At 42.6% G+C, this 21,764-nt stretch overlaps 1 protein-coding gene across 7 annotated transcripts; it reads left to right on the top strand.

The window, feature by feature from the left end:
* The first annotated feature begins 43 nt into the window (after positions 1 to 43).
* On the top strand, positions 44 to 20,711 carry GIN1 (gypsy retrotransposon integrase 1). 7 transcript variants are annotated; one of them, XM_083702381.1, is made up of 9 exons: positions 44 to 102; positions 3,492 to 3,632; positions 4,552 to 4,745; positions 6,461 to 6,766; positions 7,015 to 7,200; positions 7,315 to 7,485; positions 9,507 to 9,795; positions 11,657 to 11,985; positions 19,529 to 20,711. In XM_083702381.1, exons 1-8 carry the CDS (start codon positions 45 to 47, stop codon positions 11,938 to 11,940), a joined length of 1,629 nt encoding a protein of 542 aa, XP_083558507.1. In that variant the 5' UTR covers position 44; the 3' UTR covers positions 11,941 to 11,985; positions 19,529 to 20,711. The 7 variants fall into 7 exon arrangements, with proteins under 7 accessions (XP_083558507.1, XP_083558508.1, XP_083558506.1 ...); XM_083702382.1 differs by lacking the exon at positions 19,529 to 20,711 and adding an exon at positions 17,349 to 17,715; XM_083702380.1 differs by lacking the exon at positions 19,529 to 20,711 and having other exon boundaries at positions 11,657 to 12,023.
* Positions 20,712 to 21,764: the final 1,053 nt, after the last annotated feature.

Here is a 21,764-nt window from a genome sequence, read left to right on the forward strand (position 1 = left end):
AACAATAAGTTAGGCGGATGTAGTACTCTTCTTTTCCTATCTCTATGGTGCCCGCACGCTTTTCTCCCTTCCTCTGTCGTCACTTCCGTGAGCGCCACATAGGTCTCTATGTGATCCGGTGCCTCCTTTTGTGCCGCGAAAGGGAAGAATAATTTGAGAGAAGCTCTAGCCCTCCCGTTGGGCGGGAGCAATTTCACTGGGGGGGGGGGAGGGGGCGCGGCAGCGGCGGTGGTGACGGAGAGGCGTTGGTTCCCAACGAAGAGTGGCTTGCTATTACCGGTGAGGCCGTGAGAGGTGCTGTGCGCATGCGCTGAGAAGGGGACCCTGGCCAAGGAATAGCAGGAAGAGGCCAGAATGCTTCTGCCTTGACAGTTTCTTTTATTCGCGGACCGGATTTCCTGGTTGCTGCTGGTGGTGGTTGTATTTTTCCCCTTAACGCCCTGACACACTGTAATTCGGGTAGTGAAAGGGATAGCTGCTCATCTGGGGGGATAGCAGCCTGGATTGTTTCTTCTTCTTCTTTTCTTTTAATAATAATTCGGTTGCATCGTGTTGCAGCCTGCCCAGAGCAAACTAGGATAGGAGTTGGAAAATATATAGAAATATATATTTTGCTTTCACCATTTGAGTTTTTAGGATTTCCCTGCTGTAGCAGGGTGGAAAAATGGACTGTCTAATATAGTTTTTTCCATAGTGCTGATGGACAAACTAAGTTATTTTAACGGGAATTGGGGGCAGAGGTTGGAATTGGAAATATTTTCGATGTTGGAAATCTTTTCTTCCCATTGCTGTGCCCCTCATAATCATACTTCCCATACTCCCCACATAATCATACTTCAGGATTTTTTGTCTGCCTTTTTTATCAGAAAAAGAAAAAAATCCATCTCCCTTTCTCTTTACCTCTTGGGACTTTCCCTTACCATCCTCTAAAATTACACCTGCAATCCAGGCAATGAATTTCGACTGAGTGGCTGCATCTTGTGCTTTCAGATGATAGCTCAATGGCCAACCATTTAGCATGTTTTCTTAAACACAAAAACAAAAGCGCAACACCATATTATTTTGGTGTGTTCTATCAGTATTGCAAAGCCTCTGACAGCACACTTGAGCTGAAATTACATGCACGCTTGAGAACATGACACACCTTGCTGAATCAGACCAAAGGTGCACCTCATCCAGTATTCTTCTTCCCACAGCAGCCAACAACATGCTTATAGGAAGCCTTCAAGCAGAACATAAGCACAATAATATTTTTCTGCTTTTATTCACCACTGACCAATATTCAATCTCATGCTGCCTCTGAGCCTACAAATAGTACATAGCCATCACGGCTTGTAGCTATTAATAGACAATTCATGGAGAATAAGCCTAATCCTCTTTTAAAGCAGTGTAAATTGGAGGTCATCACCACATCTTGTGGTAGAAAATAGTTTATCAATGTGTTGCGTGAATAAGTACTTTTTAATGAATCTTCTGTCATTCACCTTCATTGATTGATCCCAGGTTCTAATATTATGAGAGAGGGAGAAAAACATCTGTATATCCACACCATGCATAATTTTTCAGCTTTCCCCCTAAACTAAAAAGCTCCAAATGCAACCTTTCTTCATAGGGAAGTTCTTCCAACCCCTTCATAATTTCTGCTGTCTTTCTTTCTTTCTGCACCATTCCCAGCACTACAGTATCTTTTTCTGCACACTTTACATTGGTGTAAAGGCATTACAAAACTGGCAGGTTTTTTTTTAACCCCTTTCCTAATAATTCCTAACAGGAATTCCCTATTTTTTTCACAGCTTGTTTGTGACAATTCTGTCGGCCACATACCACTTTCTCTCTGCCTTGAAAATTGCAGCTTTGTATTTTTGTGGTCTGGCAAGCAGCTGTTGCTCAGTCTGCGCCTGGAAACCCTGGTTTGGGTGTCAGATTTCAGATAAATAGAACCCCCCCCCCCAGGTTTAAGATTTCAATAACTCACTCTTCCTTCATTCCCCTCTTTCTTAGCTCTCTGAATGTCACAGCTGCTACCACTTCCCCCCATTACTAGGCAGCTGCTCTTGGTTTGCTCTTTGTCTAACCATGATTCTCTAACTCTTCCTCCCATATTTGCAAATTTCCTCTTATTTTACTTCATCAGTAAAGCATCCTTTTCCTGAAAAAGTTCCATCTTCATCCCTATTTCCCTGTCCCAGCTACTTTAGACACTCATTACTTAGACCAGGGATGGAGGACCTGTGGCCTTCAAGATCTTGATAAACTTCAGCTCCCATTGTCTCCAACCATTGACCATGCTTGGACATCTCTACCAGAGTGATAGCAGCCTGATTCTAGCAGTATAGAGCCACACCTCAGAGAGAAGTTAATCTTTTCACACTAGTAATTTGTATTTCAGAATACCTTATATCCAGAACATGGTGAAGTAGGTTTCTGATGTATGTAGCAGTGTGTCCAAAGCAAAAGTAATAGTATCTTCCTCCCACTATTAAAAGACAGGCTACTCAGTTACAGATATCCACCATCCTGTCTGATTTGTCCCTGAGTTTTAGATACACCAGTTTGCAGCCTTAAGCTGCAATTCCACTCATACAATAAGCCTTTGAATTCAGCTGATTGAACTTTGGAATATATACGCACAGGGTAGTTTGAAAGTCTGCCATTTGGGAGGGTAGGTTGAAGGCTGCAGTTACAGTATGTAAAGTGCTATTGGTGGATTGCTTTGATTATATTTGCTTTCCCATATAAAGCAGCTGTTGCTGAATTTAGTGTTTGCTTTTCCTGTCCAATTGAAATAGGCTCAATTTTAGCTCATATAAGTTCTCTCCCATTATTTATTAATAGTGCTGCAGCTGTTCCCTCATTGCTGTCTTTAAAAAACTGTTATGCTAAGAGCTAAAACATAAATTAACAAACTGGATTATAAAATGAGATTTAATATGTTACATGTAAAATGTGATGCGTATAGTATGGATATTTCAAATAGTGTGTGAAGTGCTATTACTGTAAAAATAGTACGTGTGAAACAGAAAATAAGAAAAGCAGAATTAAAATTAACCAATTATCACCTTTCATATAAATCCCAAAGAAGTTTCAGAAATGGGGCAGGTACAGGAAATTGAGTCTATTTAAAATCTTCTTCTTAGCCACTGATATTGATTCTAGGCCATATAACATAGTGGTAGTTTGCATTATATGTATTTACTTCATTTTAGTTATGAACCCCCTCCCTAAGTTTTTAATTGCCAAAGGTTCTTTACAAATATTGGAGTAAGATCTATTCTATTAATATCTATCCTGTTAATTTGTATACAGGAAGTTGAAGGGTTTGCAAGTAGAGAAACCTTAATTAGTGGGGAACGCAACCAAGAACAATAAAATTAACTATTCACTAAACCCCCAACCCACCCACCCCCACTTTCTAGTTGCCTAGGGGCTTTTTGAAAAAACCCAAAGATGACCAGGCAAGTGACTTTTTGTATTTGTTTCACTTTAAACAGCAATGGTCCGTAATGGCAAAAATGGTGGACTCCATCTGAAACAGATCTCTTACTACAAACAAACAGGTGGATATCATCCCACAACATTAGCAAGTGAAAGGAGCGGAATAAGAAGAGCAGCTAAAAAGTTTGTTTTCAGAGGTAAATATAATATAATGGTCTTGGGAGTTCAGTGTGCTCTGTGCCGTGACACTATATCCGTGAAGGCTGAGACCAAACAATATTGTGCTGGGTTGTTGCTTATCAAATGTAAAGTGGGATTTGCATCATCATACATAAAAAGAACATAATGAACATGATTTTCTTCTAAGAAATCTAAATACTGTACACAATATTATATAAATCAGGAATGTTACATATTTATGTTTATGCCATTCTTCATGTATAATTTGAAATTTTGAGTCACGAGTCTGGTGTTACCAAGAATAAAATCTGGAGGGTTGCAGGTTGCCCACCCAGGTCTTCTGAGGAATGGAGGGTGTTCCATTTTGGCAAGATCTTGGAAATCTCCAGGGAAACTTGCTTGGTGCCTGCTTTGCTGACACTTCAGCAACAACCTTTTTTATTTCCTTAGCCATTTGAACTTTTTAAGTTACCCAGGACAGTTTTTATGTCTGCTGTGTTCCTTTTCAATTTCTGGTGCAGTTCCATTTGCCACTGCTTCATCTGTTTTGTCTTTATTTTATTAATGGGATAGTACTTTATTCTTCTTTTAAGCTGCCCTGGGAACACAATAGGATTGAATGTGGGGGATATAAATTTAGCAAATAAAATAAATGGTAGCTCATGTCTGCCTGTTTTGAAATACAATTCCCTGTCATGCTAAATTTACATTTGCATTCTCGGCAAACAAAAGCTGCTATTTTCTAAAAATTTACCCATGCAAAATCCCTCAAAAATAATCTTGCTGCCCACATTAACCACCTACTTTAAATCTCTCTTTCAGAACAGGATTGTCTGTTTTGAGCAGGTGTGCTAAGAAGTAGTTATGAATAAAATTTGAACCAATATACAATAAATGGTATGAAATTACACAATTTATCTGAATGCTTTCTTTTAGATAACAATCTGTTCTATGTGGGAAAAGACAAGAGGCAAATGCGCCTGGTGATTCTTTCTGATGAAGAGAAAAGGAAAGTGTTAGAAAAGTGCCATGAAAATCATGCAGGTGCACATCATGGCATATCAAGGACACTGACCCTGGTGGAATCTCAATATTATTGGACATCAGTAACCAGCGATGTAAAACAGTGGGTATGGGTCACATTGTGTTTGTGTGTGTGTGTCCTCCTTGCATGATATGGCACTCATGGGATGTGGGTGGCGCTGTGGTTTAAACCACTGAGCCTCTTGGGCTTGCTGATCAGAAGGTCGGTGATTTGGATCCCCGTGATGGGCTAAGCTCCCACTGCTCTGTCCCAGTTCCTGCCAACCTAGCAGTTTGAAAGCATGCCAGTGCAAGTAGATAAATAGGTACCGCTGTGGCGGGAAGGTAAACAGTGTTTCTGTGCGCTCTGACTTCCATCACGGTGTTCCATTGCACCAGAAGCGGTTTAGTCATGCTGGCCACATGACCCGGAAAGCTGTCTGTGGGCAAATGCCGGCTCCCTCGTCCTGAAAGCAAGATGAGTGCCGCAACCCCATAATTGCCTTTGTCTGGACATTTTCCTCAGTTTGTTCTACTTAAAACTGGTGGTTCAAGATGCAGAGAAAGACCTGATCCTAAAAGTGCATTAGCAAGAAAAGGTTGGAATGTGTGGTTCTGGGGTATTCTTAATTTATTTTGTGTGGCTTTACTTATTCTAAATCTTCATAAGACATCAGAATATCAATAGCAATAGAAAGTTCCACCCTTGGACTGTTATCTAATCAACAGGTGCTTGTGTTGCATTCTGAGATAATATTGCCAATGCTGTTAAATGTGTATTAATGTAATACCTATTGGCTGCAACACCAAACACTGAAGTAAGTTGGTAACATGTGGCACCCTGTCATTTGTTTCATATACGAATCGCTTCCCATAAAGAATCTCGAAGTGATTTAATAGTAAGCACATATTTAAAACTGAATCCAAGTCTGAAACATTTCCAGACTGGGATAAAAATCTCCACTTATGAAAAGCTGCTTGGAAAAGGAAGGCCTTCAGTGGACACCCCCAAAAGATAATAGGGACTGTGGGAGTGAGTTCCGAAGGGTAAGTGCTGCCACTCTAAAGGCCCAATTCCAACATTATACAGAATGGACTTCCTGATGAGAAAGGCTCCGCAGGAGGCTGCATCCTGTAGAGTACAGTGATAAGAGGCAAGACGACCTTTGGGTATTCTAATCCCATGCTTTATAGGGATCAGGATGCCAGTCCCAGAATCTTGAATTTAGCTGATTGGCAGCCAGTGCAATTCTTTCAGCAGCAGCGTCATCTGATGATGATGCTTTATACCAGTGAGCAGTTAAACTGTTGAGTTTTGCACTAGCTGCAGGTTCTGGACCAGATTCAGGGACAGCCTGACACAGAGCATATTGCAGTGATCATATTTGGAGATTCTCAGTGCATTACGACACTGATCATGCTATACTGGTTCAGAAACTACTGTAGCTGTTTAATCAGCTGAAACAAGTAAAAGTACTAGTAGCCACTGAAGTCACCTAGGCTTCTAACAACAGATTGATCCAGGAGCACCCCCAGAATACAAAACTGGCAGTGTGAATAGAACAATGCAGCAAAATAAATTGCAAGTTGAGTTGCCTGCATTATTTTTGTATCTGAGTAGATGGGGCTCTGTTATGGTATTTGTAGTTATAAGTATCAAAACATGTTTTATGATAGTTTCAACCCAAGGCAATGTATCATGGTTATTCTGTCTTAAACCTATTGTTAGAATAATAGGAGATACTTGAATAACTTATTACAAAAACATTATTAATGCAAATGGATGGACTATTAACACCCATTTTCATGACTTTTCTCCCAGGTGTACGCTTGCGAACATTGCCAGGTAGCAAAGAATACAGCTGCTGTAGCGTCTAAATTCCATTCTATTAAGGCAGAAGACCCGTGGACTGTAGTTACTCTAGAGCTAATGGGACCTTTTGATGCCACCAGCCGGAACAATGTGTATGTCATCCTCCTAACAGATGTCTTCACTAAGTGGGTTGTGGTTTTGCCCCTGCATGACCTTTCAGCAGCTGAAGTGGCTAAGGCAGTTGTCAGCGCATCGTTCTGTTATGGACCACCTCAGAAAATAACTATAGATCAGGAAGAAGAGTTTGTTCATCAGGTAAGAGGAGCGAACTTTGCTGTGGAAAGTGTGCTTGATAACTTCCAGTTGAGCTTATTCTTTGGTTCATGTATGTTAAATGTCTAAATTTGAACAAATTGCAATATTGTATCTCAAAGAGAAATTAAGCTTAAACATTTCAGTACCTTTACAGTGTAACTGTGCCACTATTTCAAAGCACAGTTTTCAGTTACCAAGTGAAATAAAAACAATGTGGAGGTTTAAAATGATTTGTCTTATTCTTAAAGATCAACAGGGAGCTGTTTGAACACTTTGGGACAAAGGAATTAATAATGCCATACCCTCAAGCTGATCATGAAAATGAAGCTGTCAAGACAATCAGATCTTTCCTTCTCAAATACTGCACAGAGCACACCAAAGACTGGGATGACCATTTGCAAGCTATTTCATATGCGTTCAACTTGATTGATTCAGTACGTATGGAGAACATTTGTACCTTTTGTGTGAACTGGGGCTGAATGTTCTTTAGTAGCACAGTGTCAAATATAACCACATTTCCTTTTTTCTTCCTTCCTTTTTTTAAATAGGAAACTAGCAACAACACGCCCTATTTCCAAATGTTTAAACGAAATCCTTATATACCTTCAACATTAAGTGTGATTCAAGAAGGGGAGAGTGACTGCATGTTTGTGAGAATCTTATCTGCTATTAGACAAGCAGAGAAAGCAGTACAGGAAAGGACAATTTCAAGTTGCCAGGTAAATCTGCCCCCTCCCTTTCTCAGGAAAAAAATATTCAATGTTCAGTGAATACAGTAATTCAGAGAAATAAAATGTGTGAATGATTTTAATTCAGCACATTTAATGAATGTCTTTCATTCACTATTATTTCCAGCTGTTTGAGCTAGAAATAAAGGTTAAAAATGCTGCCCTAAATCATGCACAAATGTGTCTGAATAAGGCTCATTCAAATCTTCAAACTGTACAGATTAAGTTAAGGCCTATTCCTCTGTGGTCTAGGGAGTGGAGCTGTCTGACATCACACTGAATTCCCTTCTTATGAAGGACAAATACAGACAGGAACTTATTAGATATAAGAAAGAAAGCAAGACCCAGATATCATTTAGAAAAGTAATAAATATCAGCCATACCTTTCAGACATTTGTAGCTTACAGTTTCACAAAACTAATAAGGTAGGCTAATAGAAAACTTCATTATGAGTTTACAGTGGTGCCCCGCAAGACGAATGCCTCGCTAAACGAAAAACCCGCAAGATGAAAGGGTTTTCCGATTTTTTAGCGGCTTCGCAAAATGAATTTCCCTATGGGCTTGCTTCGCAAGACGAAAGCCCATAGGGAAATCTCCGGAGACAGCGGGGAAGCGCAGCGCGCCTTCTCCTCTGTTCCCGGACCTGTCCTAAGGCTTGCGGTGGGAGGTCCGGGAACAGAGGACAAGGCGCGCAGCGCTTCTCCTCTGTTCCCGGGGCTTGCGGTGGGAGGAGGGTTTTTCCTCCCCACCGCCAACGTTCAGAACAGCATTCTGAATGTTGGCGGTGGGGAGGAAAGCCCTCCTCCCACCGCAAGCCTTCAGGACAGGTCCGGGAACAGAGGGGAAGGTGCGCAGCGCTTCTCCTCTGTTCCCGGACCTGTCTTGAAGACTTGCGGTGGGAGGAAGGTTTTCCTCCCCAGCGCCAACATTCAGAAGGCTGTTCTGAAGGCTGGCGGTGGGAAGAAAAGCCCTTCTCCCCCGCCAGCCTTCAGAAGAGTTCCTGCCTAGGCTGCGGATAGCAGCCTGCTGCCCCGCACGAGGGGCGCTCTTAAGCAGAGCGCCCCTCTCGCGGGGCAGACATTCGCCGCTTGGGGAGCCCTCTGGACCTCTTCTGAAGGCGGGTGAGGGGCAAAAGTCTTTGTCCCCCCTGCCTGCCTTCCCGGGGGCTTTTAAATCGCCCCGGGACAGCGGAGAATTCATCCGCTGTCCCGGGGCGATTTTAAAATGCTGGCGGGCGGCAGCGCTGCCGCCCGCCAGCATTTTAAGATCGCCCCGGACAGCGGAGAAGTCCTCCGCTGTCCCGGGGTTTTTAAAATGCTGGCGGGCGGCAGCGAAGGCTTCGCTGCCGCCCGCCAGCATTTTAAAATCGCCCCGGGACAGCGGAGAAGTCTCCGCTGTCCCGGGGGCTTTTAAAATGCTGGGGGACGGCAGCGAACCGTTCGCTGCCGCCTGCCAGCATTTTAAGATCGCCCCGGGACAGCGGAGAAGTCTCCGCTGTCCCGGGGGCTTTTAAAATGCTGGGGGACGGCTGCGAACCCTTCGCTGCCGCCTGCCAGCATTTTAAGATCGCCCCGGGACAGCGGAGAAGTCTCCGCTGTCCCGGGAAGGCAGGCGGGGGGAAGCAAAGACTCCCCCCCCCCCCGCCGGCCTTCAGAAGAGGTCGGGGGACAGACTGTCCCCGGACCTGGTCTGAAGGCGGTTTCCATAGGAACGCATTGATTGATTTTCAATGCATTCCTATGGGAAACCGTGCTTCGCAAGACGAAAAACTCGCAAGACGAAAAAACTTGCGGAACGAATTAATTTCGTCTTGCGAGGCACCACTGTATATGGATATGTGTATACACTGGAGCACACAGAAAACCATATGCTCATTTTCTGATTTCCACACATCTTGCAGACTCAGTCTGGCTTGCACAGATCAGATGCACTTGGGAAAACACACACATCTGTCTCTGAGTTGTACATCCTTAAAACAAAAGTTCTAACTAATAGGTTCATTTTCTACTTAGAATATGAAGAAAATGCCTGTGGAACAGCAGAGTGGGAACATGAGCCAAGTCAGGAAGAAATCAAAGCAAGTTAATCAATTTCTCCTTAAAGTTGGACATGAAGTTCTCAGACAGAAGAAGAATTGGTGGAAAGATGGTCGCTTCCAGTCCGAATGGGTTGGCCCCTGTATTATAGACTATGTTACTGATAATGGCTGTGCAATATTAAGAGATGCCTCTGGCTCAAGGCTGAAAAGGCCCATCAAAATATCTCATCTTAAGCCATATATAAGAGGATCCCAGGAACAAGGTGAAAGTTATGTCTAGTTACACTCAATTATCTGGTTGTCACGTAGCATTAAACCATAGGTAAAGCAAATAAACTGGTGCACACTGATCAAAAATCCCTTTCTGTGCCAGGAGCATCAAACCACAAGCCTATTCCTGTTATGTGTGAACCCAACTTGTGGTTTTCACTTCCAGATTACAAATAGGAGCCAAGGTTTAGGGGAAGGAAACCTTGAGCCCAGACTTGCACGTAATGACAAGCCAGCCATCGTGGGTTGCTGCTCCTGGTACAGAGTGGGGAAGAGGGAAGCTGGGACTTTTGACTAGTGTGCACTAGCATGCATTAAACCATAGTTAACACATAAGGTTAAACCATAGTTGATGTTGAACTATGCCATTGACTTTTTCTTTTCCCAAATAAGAGCAATTAATAAGTGAAGAATCTCAAAAGACCACCACAATTAAAAGCAATTTGATCTTATTATAGTTCCCATTTCTTCTTTTACATATGCAGATTTACGGGGAAGCTTTCTTGCCCTGTAAAACTTGCCTAAGGCTTTCCAGCCCTGCAAAACATGTTTTTTGTGTGTGCATTTTCTCCAGCTATACAGAGTCAGGTTGGCCTTTTGCCTGTTGAAATACACGCACTATAATAATTATGGACAGGATGCTGAGGTTTAAGGAAGCCTTGGAAATGCACCACTGCTAATTACAGTAATTGTGAGAACTGTTCTGGGCATATAGTCCAGATAGTGATGTGTCTAAGAAGAGAACTGAAAATCCAGGCAGGATAAGGTTGTAGAAGTACGTGTTTCTGCTGCAGTTTATCCATGTGTGTAGTGGGTTACGGAAGGATGGCAGCATTTATTATTAAATTTTGGTGAATATGTTTGTGTGCTGTCTTCTGTAATCATTGAAGGAATTGCTGAAATGCAAAATGAGATGTCAAGAGCACTCCCTGTCTTCTCTCCCCCCCTCCCCCATTAAGTTAGGCTGTTCTGCTTTACCTAGCCAGTGAAAATATTGAATTGTTGAATCCCCTGAATGTTGTTTAAAGCACCTGTACTGAACCAATTTCCCAAAAATATCTTGTTTACTTGTGCAGAGAATGAACGTCTTCATGACGTCAGTCAGCATTCTGGCTTTCTGTGCTAGTTCAGAAGAGATAATTGAAATATTTAATTTCCATCTCCAGTCTATTTGTGACGGGCTCAGCAATTTCATTTCCTTTAAACCGACACTGAGTCACCAAGCATGATATTTAGAAAGGAGCCAACAGCTGCAAGCTGCACAGTCCAAAGATCCAAATTGCAAGACAAAAAAATGACTGGGCTTTTGTGTTGTGTGTGGTGTTCTATTTTTTGTGGTGGTACTGGAGGAATGGATACAGGGCAGATTGGTTAACTGCTTCTTGACCAGTTTAGCAAGGAAGCTTCTTACTAGAAAATTTATTTAAGGCTTTTACATCAAGATGCCTTAACTGTAAAATTTATATTACCTCCAAATATCCCTATTTACAAATGTGTAAATATCTTGATGTATCGTGACAGAAAAAAGAGGAAAGAGAGAATGCTTTAAAAAAATAATATAAAATAAATCCTTTGGTCTGTTACAATATGGAGGCCAATTTCAGCCCCTTCCTTTATTAGCTGGGGCACTCTAAGAAGCACCTGCATATCCATTGTTGTAGTCTATCTCAGCTCTTAAAGAGAACGTATCAAGAACTGTGCCCCATAAAATGGGGTACAGATATGACATTCTGCTACCTCTGTATTGCTGCTCCTGTCCCTGGATTCAGAAGTGTACGATGCAAACGGTCATGTCTGGTAACCTTAGCCTAAATGAAACTTGGCTTCTAATCAAAATGTATTTTCCTATTGCAGTTAGCAGCTACATTTGGCAGAGTGCCGTCATGGTTGATCATGATTATGTTGGTTCATCCGAAACATCCGCAGGACAGAGCTCCAAAGATGTATTTTCTGGAAAAGGTCCACCTGTTCCCGTTGCTGCTGATGGCCTGTCAGGGAAGGACCGTGTCTTCTCAGAATGTAACAGTAGGGCAGAGACAGAATTGATAGACCCAGACTCCACTGACTCAGTGCCGAAGAATCCAAAACAGTGCTGTGCAGCCTACTGGACTCTTCAGAATAAGACAGAGGCTACTTGATGCAGTAAGACTCCATTGGAATAAGTGGTATGGAACTTGTCAAAGGTGTGTAAATACCAAACTTTTTCTTCCTTTGTCCAGAATTGACCACTGGTTCAGCTGCTGCTGAATGTTCTGTTCGTATGTTGTATGAAACCATAGCTTAGCACCATATCCCCAAATAGCAGCAAGCCTCGTGCAGTCCCCTTTCCTGCTCTGGTGCAGCCATAGAGGAGGAAACTGGAAACTTCCAGCTGTTTTTCAGCCAACCATGGTTTCTCATTTTATATCAAACTGGTTAAATGTTAACTATGGTTAAGGGAAACAAGTCAACTTCAAGCAGTCTTCAACATACTGAACCACATAACCTATGTAACTACTTCCCTTTAAAAATCTTCTTTTTCTGGCCATGCCAAAGGAAGAGAAGGGTGAGAGGATTCCCAAAAGGTAGACCAGACACAATTGTCTTTCATCCAGCAGAGCTTTACTGCTACTGAAGGCAAATGAGCATAATGGTCACAAATCCAATACAGTACATTCAGGATTGGCACTGTCCATAAGAAGTCCAGTTGCAGCAGACTTAAATTAAACTTACAATAACTTATAATAAGACTAAACCTTAACACCATATACAGAACACTACACCAGAAGGAAAAGAGATAGAAAGAGAAGTGAAACCCAGGCCCCTTCTGGCCTTACTTTTATAGTTAGAATGACCTTGACAGAAAAAGATAAGAGAACCAGTTTAAGCCAGCTGTACTTAGCTTCTCTGAAGGAATAACCCAAACATCACGAACCTTCTGCTTGTTTCTTTCACACAGAGAAGCTTCCAGAATCCTCTTGAATTAATTAGAATAGGAAAGATCTCTACACATCAGATCAATACTTTCTGTACTAAGAAATGCAAACTGACACACATGACACTATAGCAATATATATGAACTAGCCCAGTAGGGTGGTGCAATTGCTCCACAGTTTACAGTGGTTCGTGCTGTGTATACCATTAGTATAAAGAAGCTATGCTTCAATGTAACTTACTATAGAATTAGCGGGAAGTTTTAAGTGGCATCCATTCTGGTCAGTTGCCGGCAGCATTGTGTCTTATCAAATAAAATCACAACATCCCGCTGTACACCTTTCATGCAAATACACTAGAACAGACTGTGGCTTAGCCACAGAACACAGGCTTCTACGTAGATGGTCCCGGGTTCAAGCCCTAGAACTCCCAAAAATAAGGAGTCTTAGGAAGCTGAAAAAAACTTCTGCCTGACCTCTTGGACAAGACCTCTTGCTGACAGAGTTGACAGCACTGCACTAGATGTAAGGCAGATGCTGATAGGTCTTCAAGGAGATCATGTTTAGGTAATGAACTTCCATCAACCTAAGTGGTGTGGCTTATGTCCATTGGAGCTGCGACGGGGCTTTTCTCTTAGATCACCTCTGGCTTGTTGACAAGACTTGCTGTTTGCCGCCTCAGTCTTGTTCACCAGAGCTACAGAAGGGCTTTGCATGGAACACACAAAGCTGTTGATGAGCTTCTTCCAATATTTTGAGAACCTTGAAGTCAACAAGTCAATCAATTCTTAACTGTTTTGAATGTTTACCTTCCAAAGCCTTTTATGACTAGGGCCTTAGCGCCTCTCCTAGTATTAACCTATTTGGACCCATTGTTCTTTATCTGAGGGTCTTCTCTGAGTGCCCCTTCCGAGTGTATCAACAAGGGAGAGGGCCTTTTGGGTTGTGGCTCCCAGCTGCAGAATGTTCTCCATGGTGACGCCCACCTAGCACCTGAACATCCTTTTTGCACCAGGTTAAAATGTATCTCTTCTCCCACACATTTTACAGAGTGTGGGACAAGCTGTTTAATGGCCTATCTGATGTACATTCTTGCTGCTGGAGTTTTTGTTGTTTTACTGCTGGATTTTATTTATTTATAATATGTCTTATGAGGTCATTCGCCATGAGATCCCGGGGCGGGTTACAGCAATATAATATAAAGTTATAGAACCCTCACAGAAACAATTAAATCTGTTCCAAATGATGCAGAGCAGCATAACATTCAGTAGAAGAGGGAAGGTCACATGAAATGAAATGCTTAACTGTCATAGACCGGGTTAAAGAGGTGCATATTTAGCACATGGTAAAAGCTGTACAATGAATATAGTAGACACACCTCTTTGGAGACTGTGTTCCACAATTTAGGGGTTGCCACAGAGAAAACCCTCTCCCTTAAGGGTTACTGTAACTGTTTTATTAAAGTGTGATGATGATGATGATGATGATGATCATTGTTATTATTATTATTATATGGTTTTTTTCCGGTAAGCGACTAGTAAGTCAAAAAATAATAATTCAACCTCAAAGTACAACACAAGCCCTGTGACTTCTGAAAGTTTTCACCGTCAAAACTTAATTGGAATATGAAAATCTCCACGATCTTCTTTAAATACAGTTTCTTTATTGTAGGACCTCTGTAAGCTTTATCACAAGCTAAACATTGTTTACTGTCTGACTTGTGCCACCTGGTGGGTTTTTATATAACTTCAGGGGAGGAAATGGAAGACATACATTCATATAATGGCCTAGTTTTCCCTATTCTGGATTGTACCACTTGATACTGTCAGTGGGGGTTCTTTAGTGTTTCTGCAGTAGCTTTGACATGTAAATTCTGACAGGTCTAATTAAGCCCACCCGAAGCTACTTGAAAATTTCTAGGAAGCCAATGAAGTCTTGTTTCTCAGCTAGTAATTTCACCAGCTCTAGAGAGATGAGCAGCTTGTGCCAGAACAGCTAACATAACCTTTCTTCAGCTAACATGGTTTATACTGGAAGCACAATTTACCTTAAAGTAAACTTTGATTATAACAGATATAACAGTATCTCGTGAGTTCTGGACAAACTTCTAGCAATCTAGTTTTTTCAGCAAACAGAGCTAGATGGGTTGGACTAAAGGCAAGACCTCACAAACCTCTAATAAGTGGGGCTCTGCCACAAAATGTTGCAGCCTGTCCTAGATATGTGCGTTTTGCTCAATTCTGATAATATAAAAGAAGTCTCTGCTGTCACTTCATGTGGGGAAATGTGTGTATTTTAGCTTGACATTTAAAAGTACACGCAGCCAGGACACACACCTGCATTCTGCATTCAACTGAATTCAGGATTCACCTTGGAGGTGGACTGAAGGGTAATTCAAGCAGGTCAACCATTGTTGCAACCCAAGATGTATGGGGGATGTTTGACCAGGAGTCATAGAAGCGTAGAGTCCAAACAAGTACCAGCCCCACCTCTGACCCCCAATATTAATAGTGCATAACATTGTGATTGAAGCTGATCTCAGTGCTGCCTCCCTCTTTTAGTTTGCAATAGGGGCACAGCAGTAAATTGCTTTCTTCCCCAATGGGAAGGGGAAACAACAGTGGATAAGAGTGCAGGGTTCTGGTAAACTACTTTCTCAGATTCAGTCCAGTCTGCAGTAGGAGTATCATAATTTTGAGCAACAGTTTGGGGCTGTTGTAATAAAACAGTCAGATCCATGGTCTGCGGTATTCAGCATGAACTGCATTGCCGGGCTTCTTTCTCCCAGTCCCTTCTGACTTCAATATGAGGATAATGATCTGTGCATGTCTCTTTCTCTGTCTTCTTTTGCCCAGTTTCACTACATTCACCGTACAGAGGGGGGAAACTGAGCAAAAGGATTACACAGGGAGAAATACATAGGTAGCCTCACACACCTTCTGCTCTTCTTACTCTCCCTGGCTGCTTTTCTTCCAGTTAGCTTCTTTTACCTTCTTACCAGCTGATCAGCAGCCTTTTCCCTCTCACCCTCCTTTTCACTTTTCTGTACCACCATGTCAAGGTGCAGCAAGCAGATCATGACAACAGAGGGTGAGGAAAACACAAGTGTCCCAGATGGAGAGGAAGAGAGAATGAATGGAAAGCAATCGAACCTTTAGCCTCTCGTGTCTTCCTCCGGGGCACTCCAATTATATTTCCCCCTCCTGCACTGACGATGCCCAGTGTAACGCCTCTTAAATGGGGTGTGCTGGGGGGGGCAGACGTGAACTGGCGAGGATCTACTTGTTCCTAAGCCAGTCCGGTTATTAGCAAGTTCAGCACAGGAGCCTGATCTGGCACTGTTTCCTGTAGCAGCCTGGAGTTGATGCAAACACCGCTACGCCACTAGCATGAGCAGTGGGGCTCTGGATGCAGCAGTTGCCCAGCTGCCCCCCAAAAGGTGAGGACGGTACCTAAACCCCCGCCCAAGCCCTGAAACAGAGGACTGGGGAAGAACAGAGGGAGACCCATGCCAAGTTTGCTTGATATTCACTGTATACGATATGAAGCTGCTTTATACTGAAGCAGTCCCTTGATTCATATGGCCCAATACTTTCTGGCAGCAGTTCTTGTGTGGTTCAGGCAGAAGACTTTACGTGTCACAGGAGTTGCTGGGAAATGGGAAACTCAATCTTCTGCATGCAGAGCATATGGTAGTGGTACATATAAAAACCTACTTGGGTATTTTTATTCTTAACCACTAGGTGTCATTCACTCACTTTGGTTGAACAAATCTGGCTGCACAGAAAAAGAGCATGTTTGTGTGTTCATGAAAGTGAATGCGTACATTTCAGTTAATCCTATGCCCCAATCGCCCACAACAAGATACCGCAAGGAAGGAGTGTGAGGTGTGAAACATCATGTTTTAAAACAGAACATAGGCGTGAGAATTTGTTAGCTCCGAGTGGAAGGACATATTGAGGGATTACCATATTTTTCCATGTATAAGATGCCCCTTGTTTTTGGGGACTCCAAATTAAGAAAATAGGGGGAAATTGTCAAGAGTTGTACAGTTAAGCTTTTTGGGGGGAGTATTTCCCAGAGTTGTTGCACTTTTGGGGGGGTATTGCCCACAGTTGTTGAGCTTTTTTGGGGGGAGGGGATTGCCGAAAGTCACTCACCCGACTGAACAATGCTTAAAATTGCAAGCGACGCAAAAGCCACCAATCACCCGCCCAATTGCTGCGGGGGAAGCCAATCAACAACAGCCCTTGCTGCGGCCACCAATCAAATGCCAAATAGCCACAGCCAGTCTCCTGCTTGCAGCTGCAACCAATCGCTTCTCCCCCCTCTGCACTAACCGTGTATAAGATGACCCCCAATTTTAAACATATTCTAAAAAGAAAAATACCGTATTTTTCCGTGTATAAGACTAGGTTTTTTTCCAAAAAATAATGTCAAAAATTGGGGTGGCATCTTATACATGGATATATCCCCCCATTTTCTTAAATCAGACTTCCCCAAAATAGGGAGCATCTTATACATGGGGGCATCTTATAGACGGAAAAATACGGTAGCTCGTCTTATACACAGAAAAATACGGTAAGTTCTACGGCATTCCCAGAGATAATTAACATCTTTTTTTTCTGATGAAGTTCTGCACAACCAGGAGAGTGGGCAGCTGTCAAAAGGATCTGCCCTGCAGTCCAACAGGCAGTGGTGATGGATGTAAAGAGACACTGGAGAAAACCAAGACAGAAGGGGGGCATCGTTAAGCAAGCTCATGTTCAGAAGCACTATGCAATTTGCTGCACAAATATGCAAGGCCAAAATATGAACCCTAATATAAATGCTAGGTTTATGTCGTTTTATATATTTGGAGAGATTTAAAAAAAAATCTTTGTGCCAGTATTAACCGACCACATAGAAGATGCTTTGCAACGGATTTCTTAACAATGTGAAATGCAATACTTGAATAAAATAAAATAGGTTGGAAGGTTACAAGTCCACTGATCAGCTACTGGAAATTAGTGAACTGGTGGTTGTTCTTTCTGGTTCTCTAATAGCAATCTATAAAAGATTGCTAATAGTTGGCAGCGCTGATCAACTAGCAAGAATGTCACCAGCATTTTTCAGCCTGTGAGCCCATATGGATACAGTTCCTGATTATGAAATGAATGTATACTAGGAAACGACTGCAAGTTACCCTTATTCCAAAGTCTAGTTTGACTTACACCACTGTTTTTGCCAGAGTAAGTTCCAAGTTGTCAAGGCACCTGGGTTGAAAGAGGTTTGGAGCAGCTGTATCTCCTTGCCCCAGAATGCCCTTTTTGGGGACTTAACACTAGCATAAGTCCCATCAATGGAGCCTGATTGAAGGAATTGCTGTGCCCCTGGCTGAATTGAGATGGGGGAGTTAATCTGGCATAACCCTGGGTCTGCCACATTCACCTACTCCGAACGTACTCAAATCTGGGGTCTCTTGGGTTTGGATTTTGCTGTAAGGCTGTAATCCCATATCCACTTTACGACTTTTATATACAGAATACAGGCTTACTAATGTTAAGGCTAAAATGAATTTAGGAAATAAAATTTTAGAGCAGTATTCAACTAAGTTTTACTCAGCAGAGTAAAAAGGTAAAGGTAAAGGGACCCCTGACCATTAGGTCCAGTCGTGACCGACTCTGGGGTTGCGGTGCTCATCTCGCTTTATTGGCCGAGGGAGCCGGCGTACGGTGGCCAGCATGACTAAGCCGCTTCTGGCGAACCAGAGCAGCGCAGGGAAACACCATTTACCTTCCCACCGGAGCGGTACCTATTTATCTACTTGCACTTTTTGGTGTGCTTTCGAACTGCTAGGTTGGCAGGAGCAGGGACCGAGTGATGGGAGCTCACCCTGTCGCGGGGATTCGAACCACCGACCTTCTGATCGGCAAGTCTTAGGCTCTATGGTTTAACCCAGTAGACCTGTTGAAATTAGTGGTCCAGATTTAGTCATTTTCATTAATTTCAATGGGTCTTCTCTGGGTAACACTTAAGTTGAATACCAGCCTCAAAAGCAAAATTAAGGAAATGGTTTATCGAAATTGGTTGTGTCACAAAATGTGATCCTGATTGCAAGTTTGAAGAGTTGGAGGGGCGGGAGGAGAGGGAGAGATTAGCTTTGCCATCTCGGAAATGACAGTTTTATTACATATTCTATCCAATGCGAGTTAGGCACGCTGAAATAAATGGCTTTTGACACTGAGAAATGAGATGCTGTTTGGAACAGTTGCACTCCCCTGTAATCATTTTAAATTTGGTGCATTAATCAAGTTTCTGAGCTGGATACAATAATACATTTTTTGAGTTCCAATACAGAGAGGTACGGTTTTGTGACAGCATGCATTCTACTATTTATTTAAAGCATTTTTTATCCTGCTTTTCGGTCATATTTACTTCCAATTTCTTGGGCAAAAAAATTGCAGCCCATTATGGATCAGCCCATTCCCCAGGATTTGGCAAGCACCTGCACAGACCGAAAGCCCTTCTCATTATCAGGCATAAATCAGGGATGGAAAATCCAAGACCCTTCAGATGATGTTGGACAGCAGCTCCCATCAGCATGGCCACTGGTCAGGGATGATGGGGACTGTGGTCCAACATCTGGAGAGCCACATGTTCCCCAACTCTGGCATAAATCTTCTGATGCAGAGAATTTAGGCTGAGGATCAGGTAGAGGGGGGCACCACTAGAGAAGCTGGCATTGTATTGTGCTCACCAGTATAAGTGGGTGAGAAGTTATTTTCTTTTTTTTTATTATTCTCTCTTCCCCTCCATCCCCAAATAACTGTAGCTGTTAAGATGCTTCTTCTATTCTTCCGAAGAAAAAGGAAAGAGGTATAAAGATTTGCCATGTTCTGCACTCCTCTCCAATGCTAACCTTCCAAAAGCAGCAAGAAGGAAATGTGGGAAGCCTTGACAGTCTGTTTATATCACCAGGCTTTCATGCAACACGATCAACACTGTATTACTGTTTCCTGTGACCTTTCAGGCCTAGCTGCTTTGCAGCCATGATCTTGGGCTTCAAGAACCAGCGTCAGAAGAGTGACCTAGTCATGGCAGCTGGAAGGAACACCTGTAGACTATGCTGAGAAAATGGAGTAGAGCCACTATTCTGCATTGCTCCGATATACTGCATTGATCTATAACAGGGGTAGGCAACCTAAGGCCCAGGGTCCACATGCGGCCCAATCGTCTTCTCAATCCGGCCCGCGGATGGTCTGGGAATCAGTGTGTCCTTTTATTTAAAATGAATCTCTGCGTTATTTGTGGGGCATAGGAATTCGTTTATCCCCCCCCCCCCAAAAAAATATAGTCCAGCCCACCACATGGTCTGAGGGATGGTGGATCGGCCCACAGCTGGAAAAGGTTTCTGACCCCAATCTATAAATTTTGATGAACTACCATGGTACATTGCTTAATTGGAAAGCACTACTGAATCAAGATGCCTCCCAGAGAACCAGTTCCCACCTAATGATACTTGGTGGTAAGGACAGCTGCTTAGTTAGGATGGCAATTCAATTGGAACACCTTCAGGTAACTTCCTGGTGCTGAGGTCTCTGGAGACGTCTTGGGTTTCACACTGGGTTCGATCTCCTCAAAAAGTACATGGGTTCCTGCTTAATTCCTACTTAATTCTGTTACACATCTCAGGCTACAAATACGCTTCGTTCAGTCTGAATCCTGTAGATAGGGGTAACAAACACGGTTCTCTCCATCAGCTTCAGCTAGCATGGCCAATGGTCGTCCAGCAATATTTGGAGAGCACCATGTTTGCTACCTCTTACACAGATCCTACACTTCAACAGACACCTGTTTGGGCACTATATAACCACATATTCTTGGATTCAGTTCCTATCACGGAAACAAGTACCCACTTCCATTCTCACTGCTGTCCAAACTCAAGCTCTTCATGTATTAAAAAAAATAGAATGCAGGATTCAATAGACAGATCCGCGTTAATGGGGGGTGGGGAATTTAGTAACATTCATGTTTTAATATTTACTAATTTAACAAGTTCCATTTAGAATAGTTATAGATGCGAAGTTACAGATTTTGTGTTTGAATGCTTGTCTGCTAGAAATGTTACTGAGCACAATTCAAAGTGTTGGTGCTGACCTTTAAAGCCCTAAAGGGCGTTGGCCCAGTATACCTGAAGGAGCTTCTGCACCCACATCATTCTGCCTGGATATTGAGGTCCAGCTCCGAGGGCCTTCTGGTAGTTCCCTCACTGTGAGAAGTGAAGCTGCAGGAAACCAGGCAGAGGGCCTTCTTGGTAAAGGCGCCCACCCTGTGGAACGCCCTCCCATCAGATGTCAAGGAAATAAACAACTATCTGACTTTTAGAAGACATCTGAAGGCAGCACTGTTTAGGGAAGTTTTTCTTGTTTGATGTTGTATTGCTTTATTATTATTATTATTATTATTATTATTATTATTATTATTATTACTATTACTACAGTGGTACCTCGAGTTACAGACGCTTCAGATTACAGACTCCGCTAACCCAGAAATATTACCTCGGGTTAAGAACTTTGCTTCAGGATGAGAACAGAAATAGCGCAGCGGCGGCAGCGGGAGGCCCCATTAGCTAAAGTGGTGCTTCAGGTTAAGAACAGTTTCAGGTTAAGAACGGACCTCCAGAACAAATTAAGTTCTTAACCCGAGGTACCACTGTATTCTGTTGGGAGCTGCCCAGAGTGGCTGGGGAAACCCAGCCAGATGGGTGGGGAATGAATGAATGAATGAATGAATAGATAAATGATAATTATTATTATTATTTATAAGTTATGTATTATTTTTTGTTTCAATGAATTTAATTATCAACAGAACACCAATTTTTTAAAAAACAGATTTTCTTAAACCTGTTTATACTGTGATAGCTAGAGAAGTTTGTGACCGATGCCTGCTTTTGCTTGCTCCAAGAAAATGTCTCACTGACAAAGCAGTCCCTCTCAAAGGAACCATGTAGAGTTTCCTGCACGTAGCCAGCTTTTCTCAGAAGATGTTAATGTTACTAAATGGGCATC

This window comes from Podarcis gaigeae (genome assembly GCF_964106915.1).
Source record: "Podarcis gaigeae genome assembly, chromosome: 11".
Classification (NCBI taxonomy): domain Eukaryota; kingdom Metazoa; phylum Chordata; class Lepidosauria; order Squamata; family Lacertidae; genus Podarcis; species Podarcis gaigeae.